Genomic DNA, 13,210 nt, shown 5'->3' on the forward strand with positions numbered 1-13,210 from the left:
ACCCACTTGATATCATATCCAACAGTTGGACATTCACTAAATACCTACATTTAGTTAGCAAAGTCGGGTGGGGGGTATTATTCGTATTATTGTGGCAGTGTGTGTAGCCACGCCCACTCCAGCTGTATTTAAGTAGCCATGTGTGTGTGTCTGGACCTGTGGACAAATTTACAAGATGGTTGCGGATGCTCTAGCTAACGCTATAAACCGAATTTATGAAGCCGGTAGAAATATCGACAGTGGGCAATTAATGAACTCCTTCATATTGGACTATACACGGGAACTCCGAACTCCGAATCTGACGATGACAAGACGACAACAGGATTTCAGACATTGATCTCCACACCAGTTCACTTTCATGGGACAGTCGTCTGCAGAGAGACCTTCTGCTGTGTTCTTGGGTAAGTTTTAGTGAGTTACATGTGTTGTATACTAGGATTGTGTGTTGTTTACTTAGGATAGCCAAACAGTTATTTGTTGTTTTGTGAGGTAGATAGCTCTGTTGTTAGCATCAGTTATCAGACCACTGAAACTGCTCACCACAATTATGCCACCCCTCTACAAAACTAATGAGATGGTGGGAGGAAGAAATACGTTGTCAAAGATAAAACAATGAATAAATCCATTTGTTGCAGACCTACTAAACATGCAACATACTGTACAGTATGTTTCATGCACCATTTTAGTGTGTGTGTGTGTGTGTGTGTGTGTGTGTGTACCAGCTAGCCAAACAAGTGTTAGCTTGTTAGCTAGCTAGCTAGCTTTGTTAGAGATGTAATAGATTATAGAAAAAGTAAATGCTTTTGTAATGAACGGTAATCAGGGTTTTTCCTGCATAGAGAATTTTGAGGCGGCCGCCTCCGTCATATTTCTAGCCGCCTCCAGCTCTCGACAAAACTCTGACAGTCGTATTTTCTACGGTGGATTTCTGTCATTTCTAACTGCAATTGCGGCACTGCGCCGACGTGGTGGCGGGGGCGCTGTTTCACAAATAAGTTAGCTTTCGTTTTTGCTAGCGAAATAGCTGATAGTTGATATTGACTGCTCAAGGAGAATACATATTTGACAGTACAGAATGCCTGAGAGCCTTATATTGCATTATATTACATTATATTTTGATTGGTCATCTGGTGCCTGAATATTGTGTTTTCCTTTACATAAATAATGACATTTCCACCATAAGTTGATGCAGAAAGGTCACAAATTGGTGCATATCAATTCACCAGAATGCAAGAAATTAAGTGTTTGATGCTCGTTTAAGGACCCACAGACAGCCCCGCTTCATGGGTCCCCCCCCGATGTCAAACACCACTGGTACTACCTCCGCCTCATTTTGAGCCAGGAAAAACCCTGGTAATGTTATGTGGAATCAAAAAGAATGATTAATTCATTGATATGTAGATTTGCTGTAGAATAATACTGTGAATTGAAATGATTTCACTAGCCTACTTCAGTACAAGTACAGTACACTGAGTCTATGGAAAACCTACACTAGAGAAATGTCCACACCTCTGACCTGAAATTTGTGTTACAGAATGAGGAGGTGAGAGGTTCTGAGAGATGACACCTTGATGAGAGTCACCAGCACTTCAGGTATTTGTCATTGTCATTGTATAAGCAATTCTATTTTATGAAGATAGTAGTAGGCTATTTCGTAAAAGTGGTGTTGGTAACAGTGGGCAATCATTTGAAATGTACTGTCTTCTTTTTTTATTACAGCTTTGATGCCCAGATGGGATGGGAAGGAACTAAGCCGAAGTCCCACTAGATGCTTTATGGACTATAATGATAAATGTATGCACACGGACAACATTATTATTTTTTAGCATTCTATAATTGTATTGCTCAATTGTATCTTGCCTAATTTATTTCCATTGCCATGAATTTTACTCTCTTGTACTTAGTTTGAGGCTGGAAATCTCAGTACGGTGGTTCAGGGGGTATCACCATTAAACTATCCATGACTTCTTCAACTTGTTTCAGATTTCAATGTATGACACATCATTTTAAAGCTTACAATCTACCCTTTTCTGAAAAAACAGAAAAAAGATTTTGCCCTAGTTGAGGACTTTTTAACCATGCCCTGTCACATATATTTTTAAAAACAAGAACTCTGAACCCTGGATTATATTCTCCAACAGCCTGGACTACTTGCTACTCCTCATTCAGACACAAACAACATACAACAGTACAATGTCATGTCAAGCACAGTTCAGTAAACAGACAACTAGGTCATTAAAGGGCACCTTTTAGTTGTGTAGAAAAAAGAAAGAAAAAAAAACTACTCGACTAAGAACAGTGCATGGTAAGTCTACTTGAAGTGATCACCATCTGAGTTAAGTAGTCTGATAGCTGAAGGGCTAAAATATTTGGAGTGACGGTTGGTCTTACTCCGAGGAACATTAAAAGGAACCATCAGACTGTATAAGGTGTAAAATAGTGAACTATCCCTTTAACCTTTAGGGTTTAAGTCATTAACTGTACCCTTAATCTTAAATTGAAGCCTAACCTCTTTGAGGTCAGTTAGTGTACGTACTCTCACGTCAGGTCTGACCCGACAGCCTGTATGTGTCCTTCCCAGCATGGTGATCTAGTGATCACACAGCCCGTATGTGTCCTTCCCAGCATGGTGATCTAGTGACCACACAGAGCGTGTGTGTCCTTCCCAGCATGGTGATCTAGTGATCACACAGAGCGTGTGGTCCAGCGGTTCCTGCCAGGCCAGGGTGAACACACAGGGTGTAATTCAACCAGACAGCCAATCAATGGGCAGCGTCACGCTCGTTTACTAGTCATGAGAGACGATCGATAAAATCCAAACTGATTGGTCAGGTGGTCCATCAGCCGCTGGCGTGTGTGTGTGTGTGTGTGTGTGTGTGTGTGTGTGTGTGTGTGTGTGTGTGTGCGTGCGTGTGCGTGTGCCCTGACAAGGGAACCTGAAATGTTGGTCAGTGGCTGTGTCATAATCTACTCTTTGAAGACGAGCAAGAGAATAAGAAGGAAGGAGACAAAATGTAATCTAAATCTAATCATTAGTGATTAGAAAAGTCATCATTCTCCATTCCTCACATGCTCAGCAACACACACACACACACACACACACACACACACTCACAGGAGAACTTCGTGGCCATTTCTATTCTAGTATCAAAGTAGCTGGTGTGTTTAGAAAGTGTCTTTAGTTTTTTTCAAAATAGTGTTTATTTCAGATACTGCGTGTGTGTGTGTGTGTGTGTGCTTCTGTTTTCTCTGAACTCCTGACACTGTGGACTCAGACAACCCCAACATGTCCCAACATGCCCCTAGTTCACCACATACACACACAGCCTTTGTCTCCCTGTGAGTGTGTGTCTCTATGCGGGGAACAATGGAAGGACCCAGGCTTCCTGGGGTTCTGCGGACGTTCCGTGTTCCGCGTTCCGAGATGCAGAACAGATGTTGTTGTGTACAGCGCCCGTCACAGCTGGATGGGAAGCTGGGGCATCATTAACGGTGCATTCAAGCGCTCCCCGAATACCACTGAGCTTCCCAGCAAGGATCTAGCGCAGGATGTAGCGTAGCGCTCCCTGTTGGCTAGTTCCGAGATAGCTCAGGGGGAGAGACTCTGACATCTCTGAGGTATACTGAGGAGTTGGAAAAATGTTGGAAGATAGAGTGGAGTTTCCTCGTTCGTCCAAGGGTGTGTGTGTGTGTGTGTGTGTGTGTGTGTGTGTGTCTGTGTGTCTGTGTGTGTGTGTGTGTCTGTGTGTGTGTGTGTGTCTGTATGTGTGTGTGTCTGTATGTGTCTGTGTGCGTCTGTGTGCGGTGCGTGTGCAGTGTGTGTGTGTGTGCGACTGAATCTAGTTTGGCTTTGGTTTTTCAAGCCAGCAGCCATTGGTTTAGGTTTGGCATGGGCTCGAGCGCTCCTTCCAATCATCAGCCTTGATCAAGCTCAGATATTATCTACATCACTGTTCCATCTTAGCTTAGGAAAGACTAACTTTCTGTCCCTCCACCCTCTCTCTCTCTCTCTCTCTCTCTCTCTCTCTCTCTCTCTCTCTCTCTCTCTCTCTCTCTCTCTCTCTCTCTCTCTCTCTCTCTCTCTCTCTCTCTCTCTCTCTCTCCCCTCTCTCCCCCCCCCCCCCTCCCCAGGATCTTCTCCTACCTGGATGTGGTCACTCTCTGCAGGTGTGCCCAGGTGTCCAAGGTAAGACCCGCCCCCTAATGAACACCTGGCAGCCTGAGCCTTCCCAGAGTGCATTGCAACGGCAGCCCATTTAAGGGTATGCTATTGATAACATTGCTATCTCTCTCCTCTCTCTCCTCCCCCCCCTCTCTCCCTCTCTCTCTCTCTCTCTCTCTCAGGCGTGGAACGTCCTGGCCCTGGATGGCAGTAACTGGCAGAAGATCGACCTGTTCAACTTTCAGACAGACATAGAGGTGAGAGGTCAGGTTGAGAGTTGTGTGTGTGTGTGTGTGTGTGTGTGTGTGTGTGTTTGGGTTGGGCGGTCTCCAATTTTTTATACCACTGATCACTTTTATTGAACATTCCAGCAGACATTAGGCTATACCAACCATGCACAATAACTGAAAATAAATCAATAAGAACAGCATTGCACTTTTTGATGGCGTCATCAAAAAACGTCTACTCAGGGTTTTTCCTGGCACAAAATAAGGTGTTACGACAGAGAAAATTCGTTAGTCCTTGTTAATAACAGTAGTACCATGTCAGTCCAAAACCTATTGTTGACTGTCTGATCAATAGAACTTTTCAGCGATTTGAAAACCCTGATAGACTTCAAAACGGATAATTTTGCAAATAATACTGCAGGCTCAACTTGTCATTCTGGATAATGAAACAGCAAGCCAACTAATGTGACTTCCAGATTTTTTTATATGAAATATCATTTCAACCTAAACGACTATTCTGACAGTTGACAAAACGACGAGTGCGCAAGGCCAGGGCGCAACATGTTGCTGGCTGGTCGGCTGGTTCTCTGTTTTGTCTTTACGTGCACAGCTATTTCGCTAGCAAACATGAAACATAAATCCACCAAGTGGATCCATCGAGAGCTGGAGGCGGCAAGAAATATGACTGAGACGGCCGCCTCATAATTCTCTATGCAGGAAAAACCCTGCTACTATTCCGTGGTAAACATTCGCTCTTTTCACACATTTGGCCGAATACCGAATGTGCTTTTTTTGCTATTATTCGGTCGAATACATTCGGTGCATCCTTAGTTTAACCAGGGTTTACCGTGGGTTTCAAAATCACATTGTTGTAGGTCAAATGAAGCCCTATCCTTCCTGTGAACCCGCCCAAACACATTCCACGAGCAGTGTTGAAAAATGTGCTTAGAATAAATAAATAAAAACAGCGCTATAAATACTTTTGGTTCATAATGAGACTGTCAGGACAAATTGGACTATGTATGGGAAACACTGCACCCGAGTACGAAGTGCAGAGCGTATTACAGCAGACGAGTGCTGTGATCGCGTATCCTTCTGAGGAGAAGCGGTCACGTGACACGCGATTATGATCGCTTCTACATTTTTTTTACAGGTTATTGTGACGTCATGGAGTTGCAAAACGGGCGCAAAGTGCGAAGGCTTCAAATTTGCGTTCAAAGTTTTTTAGACCAAAAAAAAAATCTGATTTCGTTTTTTTGTCACCAGACACAAGTTAAGGTTTTGAACTACCCACTCGTTATTTTTTCGAGCAGTTTTACGATAGTTAAATACGTGTACTTAATCAACAAAATGAGCTTATTTTTAGCCTGAATCCTCCTGAGAAATCTTCCCTTGTGGGAGGGGAGGAACTGGTTCCAGGTTGTTTCTCGTTGGTTGATCGATTTGGCTACGAGAGGAGTCAGGAAGCAGCGCGCTTGTTTGTTTACTCCACTAAGACTCGTAAGGTAAGATCTTCTATTTTATGTACATAGCGAATTTGTTAGTTAAGTTAGTTACTAGTTGAAACCAGTGTGTTCGTGTATTTAGACATTTCTTTATTATTACCCACTAGCAACTAACTGAAAGCACATTGTTCCTGGCCACCATTGTTGTTAGCATGCTAGCATTGTAGCTCGGAAATGTCTGTCTAGGTTGTAAGTACGGTTAGTATGTCTACGTTGTAAAAGTTGTTAGACTCATGTTCAGTGTGTAATACTGGAATACTGTAACATGTCAAGTGTAATAGATTACAGAAATGTTAAAAGTTTAAAAACATGTTGCTGTCTTTGTTATGAACGAGCTAGCCGCTAGCCGCTAACACTACTCTGAGCACTTTAGGTAATTATCATTGTCATGTATTAGGCTAGCTATTTTATGAACATGGTATGGTAGTATTTTATGAATATGGAGTGCCAGTAACTGTAGGCAATATTTTAATATACTATCTTCCTTCTGTTGCAGCTTTGATTTTTGATTGATTGATTGAAAACTTTATTAGAAGATTTGCAGAAGTAGGTACATGAAAGTACATATTACATACAAGGTCAACTAACAGGATAAAAACCCAAGAAAGCCACTGGCTTATTTCAATTGGGGTCCTTGATGCCCCCCACCCCACCAGACACAGCAGCTCAACAACTCACTGGCAATATTGTGTTGAATAACAAGAACAGTTGGGCATAGATACAGCATTTTGAACTGTGTCATGATTTATTATCTATTGATAGTCAATTCACAGACCTTGCATGCTTACCTGTGTATAGTCTGTTGTATGTTCTCAGTTCCAACTATACTTGAAACTTGAAACTGAACTATAAGGCTGGACATTGACTACTGAGCACTACACTATTTCCAGCACAAGACATCAGCAAATTACTCTTAATGCCTCCATAATAATAAGCTGGCTAATTAGCTACAGTAATAACATTGCTAGGTGATAATGTTAGCAATATCTAGCTAAGTACTGTAAAGTTCTCTTTGAAAAGTCTATCTGACCCAGTGACTAACACTAATGTTTGCACACTGATTGTACTTTGCCAGCTTGTCGCACTATTGTTCTGCTGTAGTGCGACTACCATCACTTATACTTATCACTTTATTACTTATTATTGTGACTATGTACCTTGTTGAAGAACCAAAGCGAAATATTTTTATTCTTGTGTAATGTAAAATAAATTCTGATTCTGATTGAATACTTTTTTGTATCATTAAAAGACTAACAATAACAGTTACAACAACCATAAATAATAATAAGCTGGGTAATTAGCTTAGGTAATACCTTGCTAGGTAATAATGTTATAGCTGTATAACTATAGCTGTCTGACCCAGTGACCAATACTGACAGGTATTGACAGCTGATAGCTGTCAATCTAGAGGGGGAGTGGGAGTGGTTGGGGGTGGGGTTGACCAGCTATTGTTACCGCCCATTACCTGCCGGTGTGAAGGTGTGAAAAAGTCCCAAATCTTTGAAAGCCGTTTTCTCAGGATTTAGTTTTCAGGGTTAACAAGTTTCAAATACTCATGTCGTCTTACATTTTTTCCCGATGTCTATGTATGACACATCATTTGAAAGCTTACAATCTGTAGTTTAAGCATATGTAAAAAACAGAAAAATGACTTTGCCCCCTCCTTGATCATTCCACCAGATCGCGTCACATTTATTTGACACATTCTTTTTTTTTTTACCAAAACTTCTGTCATCACTTTCATGGCGTCTTCAACCACACATACAGTGGTGCTGGACAAGCCCTCTTAAGGCGTTTATTATTTATAGCAATTCATGACATTTTTATGACGGTATTGACAAAAAAAACGTTGCTATTTTCTGAAAAACGCGCTTTACGGTGTAACCGTAAAACTGTCCAGCCCCAACGCACGGGATCTGCTGCCTTTTCTCATCCCTCCCTCTGAATCACTATCTGTTTTTATCCCCGGGACATCCTCACTTCTGACTCCCATAAACACACGTTCTTATGCCCAAACAATGTCATCATTTGTGTGAAGTCGCAGCGCTTGCAGAGTGTGTGAGGCCGTGTGTTGGGTGTTCTCTGCAGCAGCTGGTCCAGACAGGACTTCAGCATCTGTCTCCTGCACCTCTCCTCTCCCTCTCCTCTCCTCTTCTCTTCTCTCCCTCTCCCTCTCCCTCTCCCTCTCCCTCTCCCTCTCCTCTCCTCTCGCTCTCCTCTGCATGTGTGCTGCTGCAGTCGACCGGCATCTGCAGTGGTGCCAGTAGTCAGTGATGGTCACAGAGAGGCAGCTGAACGTGTCTCTAATGGAAGCGGCAAGATTGTCGCCCGCGACAAATGATTCATTGTCCACCTCAAGTTGAAGATATTTGGTCATAAAAAGATTCCGACAGGATTTTGTGGTGGTCATGTGACAGTATAGATAGATAGACTTTATTTGTCATTGTTACAGTACAGGTACCAAACAACGAAATTAAGGAGGGGAGGCTCCCCTGGTGTTTAAGAAAGGAAAAAGAAACACATTTTGGAAAAAGCATAGATGCATAAAATCACAAGAAGATAAGGAGCTGGTTTACATCAATAGAGGCTATGTACACAATCCACTGTACTATACTGCACAGATAGTCAACTAGGGTTGTCATATTGCACAAGAAAAGTATTTTTTCACATTTTTTTTTAGTATGTTTAAACACAGTATGTTTATGGTCATGTGATATGAGGTACAGTCGTCTTGTGAAAGGTCATTATGTTTCCCAGGAGCCCTCTGGCCACCTCTGCTCTTATTATCACTTCCTAAAAAAACTGTTTTCACAAATCGCTGTGTGTTTTATTTTCATTTACTTGACCTTTTACTTAACCAGATAAAATCAGTTGAGAACAAATTCTCACTTTCAACGACGATCTGGCCAAGAGGCCCTGGCAAGAATAAAAACAAACATATAAACAGAAATACTCAGGGTCAACACAAAACAATACATGAGAACGGCAAAGACAGTGGAGATAAATAAATAAATAAACAAATAGAAACAAAGGCAACTAACCTATGTGTGAAAAGAGAGGTGTGTATGTGCGTGTGCGTGTGCGTGTGTGTGTATGTGGGGGGGGGGCGGGGGCAATCAGCAGGAACAACAGTCAACTATGACACACATAGTGTGTGTGTGTGTGTATGTGTAAGCATATGTGCGTGCTAGCGTGTGTGTGTGTGTGTGTGTGTGTGTGTGTGTGTGTTGAGCAGCATTATCAGGCTGATAGCCCAGGGCTTAGTGCTGGGTCAGTTGGCTTTGCTGCTGCATGTCTGTGACGTCACCGCTGATCCTCGTCTGAGTAACAGAACAGGTCTACAGGTCACATCAGGATCTCTCTCTCTCTCTCTTTCCCCCTATCTCTCTCTCTCTCTCTCCCCCCTATCTCTCTCTCTCCCCCCTATCTCTCTCTCTCCCCCTCTCTCTCTCTCTCTCTCTTTCTCTCCCCCCTATCTCTCTCTCCCCCTCTCTCTCTCTCCCCCCCTCTCTCTCTCTCCCCCCCCCCCCCTCTCTCTCTCTCTCTCTCTCCCCCCCCCCTCTCTCTCTCTCTCCCTCTCTCCCTCTGTCTCTCTCTCTCCATCCCCTATCTCTCTCTCTCTCTTTAATTTTTTTCTATACTCAATTTGGTGTCCAAGTGTTATTGTGGGTTGATTTAATGTACCCAATAAAGGTTTCAAATTAACATGAATTGTCCTCTTTTCTCTCACTTTTCTATCTCCCCCCCCTCTCTCTCTCCCCCCCACCTCTCTCTCTCCCCCCCTCTCTCTCTCCCCCCCCCCTCTCTCTCTCTCTCTCAGGGGAGGGTGGTGGAGAACATCTCTAAGCGTTGTGGAGGTTTCCTGAGGCAGCTGAGTCTGAGGGGATGTCTGAGTGTGGGAGACGCATCTATGAAGTGAGTCCTCTGCTAGCACACACACACACACACACACACACGTGCACGCATGACTCCTGAGTGACTCGGGTATTTGACTCCTGAGTGACTCGGATATTTGACTCCTGAGTGACTCGGGTATTTGACTCCTGAGTGACTGTGTTGTCTGCCTCTGGTCCTGTCAGGACGTTTGCTCAGAACTGCAGGAACATCGAGGTGTTGAACCTGAACGGCTGCACCAAGATCACAGACAGCACCTGCCTCAGCCTCAGCAAGGTCTGCTGCAAGCTCCGCCAGCTGGACCTCACCTCCTGCGTCTCCGTTAGCAACCACTCCCTCAAGGCTCTCAGGTAAGAGACACGCCCACTTAGAACCCTCAGGTTTAGAGACACGCCCACTTAGAACCCTCAGGTTTAGAGACACGCCCACTTAGAACCCTCAGGTTTAGAGACACGCCCACTTAGAACCCTCAGGTTTAGAGACACGCCCACTTAGATCCCTCAGGTTTAGAGACACGCCCACTTAGATCCCTCAGGTTTAGAGACACGCCCACTTAGAACCCTCAGGTAAGAGACACACCCACTTAGAACCCTCAGGTTTAGAGACACGCCCACTTAGAACCCTCAGGTTTAGAGACACGCCCACTTAGAACCCTCAGGTAAGAGACACGCCCACTTAGAACCCTCATGTTTAGAGACACGGCCACTTAGAACCCTCAGGTAAGAGACACGCCCACTTAGAACCCTCAGGTAAGAGACACGCCCACTTAGAACCCTCAGGTTTAGAGACACGCCCACTTAGAACCCTCAGGTTTAGAGACACGGCCACTTAGAACCCTCAGGTAAGAGACACGCCCACCTAGAACCCTCATGTTTAGAGACACGCCCACCTAGAACCCTCATGTTTAGAGACACGCCCACTTAGAACCCTCAGGTAAGAGACACGCCCACTTAGAATCCTCAGGTTTAGAGACACGCCCACTTAGAACCCTCAGGTTTAGAGACACGCCCACTTAGAACCCTCAGGTTTAGAGACACGCCCACTTAGAACCCTCAGGTTTAGAGACACGCCCATTTAAAACCCTCAGGTTTAGACACGCCCACTTAGAACCCTCAGGTTTAGAGACATGCCCACTTAGAACCCTCAGGTTTAGAGACACACCCACTTAGAATCCTCAGGTTTAGAGACACGCCCACTTAGAACCCTCAGGTTTAGAGACACGCCCACTTAGAACCCTCAGGTTTAGAGACACTCCCACTTAGAACCCTCAGGTTTAGAGATACTCCCACTTAGAACCCTCAGGTTTAGGGACACTCCCACTTAGAACCCTCAGGTTTAGAGACACGCCCACTTAGAACCCTCAGGTTTAGAGACACTCCCACTTAGAACCCTCAGGTTTAGAGACACGCCCACTTAGAACCAGTAATATTCAGTAGAACTTTGTTGAACCCTGAGGGGAAATGAGATTATATTTGTTACTACTGGCAACAATAATAATACTTCCGACCATGTCAGGCAGAACACACTGCTGTGCAAGCAGACAGTAAAGTACAATCTAATAATGTGATGTCATCTAAAAGATCCACCCAGACAGGCTCACTGTAATGCCTGGAATGGAATGGGGAATGTTATCAAACGTGTGTCTCTGTGTGTGTGCCTGTATGTGTCTGTGTGTGTCTGTGTGTGTCTGCGTGTGTGTGTGTGTGTGTGGTTGTGTCTGTGTGTGTGTGTGTGTGTGTGTGTGTGTGTCTGCGTCCCTGTGTGTGTGTGTGTGTGTGTGTCTGTGTCTGTGTGTCTGTGTGTGTGTGTGTATGCCTGTCTGCGTGCCTGTGTGTGTGTGTGTGTGTGTGTGTGTGTGTGTGTGTGTGTGTGTGTGCGCGTGTGTGTGTGTGTGTGTGTGTGTCCTCAGTGACGGCTGCAGGCTGCTGGAGACGTTGAACCTGTCATGGTGTGACCAGGTGACCCGGGACGGGGTGGAGGCGCTGGCCCGCGGCTGCTCCGGCCTACGAGCCCTGTTCCTCAGAGGCTGCACCCAGGTACACACACACACACCCTGTTCCTCAGAGGCTGCACCCAGATACACACACACACACACGCAACACACACACACACACCCTGTTCCTCAGAGGCTGCACCCAGGTACACACGCACACACACACACACACACACACACACCCTGTTCCTCAGAGGCTGCACCCAGATACACACACACACACCCTGTTCCTCAGAGGCTGCACCCAGGTACACACACACACACACACACACATGCAACACACACACACACACACACCCTGTTCCTCAGAGGCTGCACCCAGGTACACACACACACACACACACACACACACACACACACCCTGTTCCTCAGAGGCTGCACCCAGGTACACACACACGCAACACACACACGCAACACACACACACACACACAGAGACGCACGTGCACGCACACACACAGACAGACAGACAGACACAGACAGACGCACGCGCACTCACACACAGATAGACACACGTGCATGCACAGACAGACACACGCACGCACAGACACACGCACGCGCACACACACACACACACACACACACACATACAGATACAGACACACAGACACAGACAGATGGGCTGTACAGGACTGTGAGCATTCTTTCTTAGTTGACACACACACACACACACACACTCACACACTCACACTCACACACTCACACACTCACACACACACACACACACACATAACGACACACACACACACACACACTCTATGGCTGCACAGGGCTGCTCCGGGGCCACACACAGGTACAAGGCAGCACACTACCGGCGCCCCCCTCCCCTCTCTGGAGGAGCTGTACAACACACGCTGTCTCAGGAGGGCCTCCAAGATCTCCAGGGACCCGACCCACCCTGGGCACGTACACTTTGTCAGGCTGCCCTCGAACAGGAGGTACAGGACCCCGGCCGCTAAGACAAACAGACTGAAGGACTGCTTCTACCAAAAGGCCTAAGTTCTGGGCCCAGGACAGTCCGGACGGATTGTATGGCAGCTAGTGCTGAGGCACAAACATGTACATTTTCAAGCCTGCAAACTGTGACACTTTAAAATAACGTGAAAAAATACTTTTGTGCAATATGACAACCCTAGTTGACTATCTGTGCAGTATAGTACAGTGGATTGTGTACATAGCCTTTATTGATGTAAACCAGCTCCTTACCTTCTTGTGATTTTATGCTTTTATGCTTTTTCAAAAAAAAAAAAAAAAAATCCCTTTCCTAACACCAGGGGAGCCACCCCTCCTAAATTTCGTTGTTTGGTACCTGTACTGTAGCAATGACAAATAAAGTCCATTCCATTCCATTCCACTCACACACACACACACACTCAGTCAGAACAAGGTAACGTCGCCCTCCGCAGGCAGCACGGCGTAACTGCAGCCGTC

General features: G+C 45.2%; 1 protein-coding gene across 3 annotated transcripts in view; it reads left to right on the plus strand.

Moving 5' to 3' along the window:
* Positions 1–13,210, plus strand: part of fbxl2 (F-box and leucine-rich repeat protein 2) — a gene marked incomplete at its 5' end in the record, with an annotated part of 29,973 nt that overhangs the window by 10,170 nt on the left and 6,593 nt on the right. For all 3 annotated transcript variants that reach the window (XM_080527726.1, XM_080527727.1, XM_080527728.1), the window contains 5 exons: positions 4,132–4,186; positions 4,345–4,419; positions 9,715–9,809; positions 9,974–10,138; positions 11,698–11,824. In XM_080527726.1, coding sequence (XP_080383852.1) covers positions 4,132–4,186; positions 4,345–4,419; positions 9,715–9,809; positions 9,974–10,138; positions 11,698–11,824 — 517 coding nt within the window. The remainder of the gene's footprint in view (positions 1–4,131; positions 4,187–4,344; positions 4,420–9,714; positions 9,810–9,973; positions 10,139–11,697; positions 11,825–13,210) is intronic.

The sequence above is a fragment of the Nansenia antarctica genome, assembly GCF_963989245.1.
Source record: "Nansenia antarctica genome assembly, chromosome: 3".
In the NCBI taxonomy this organism is placed as follows: domain Eukaryota; kingdom Metazoa; phylum Chordata; class Actinopteri; order Argentiniformes; family Microstomatidae; genus Nansenia; species Nansenia antarctica.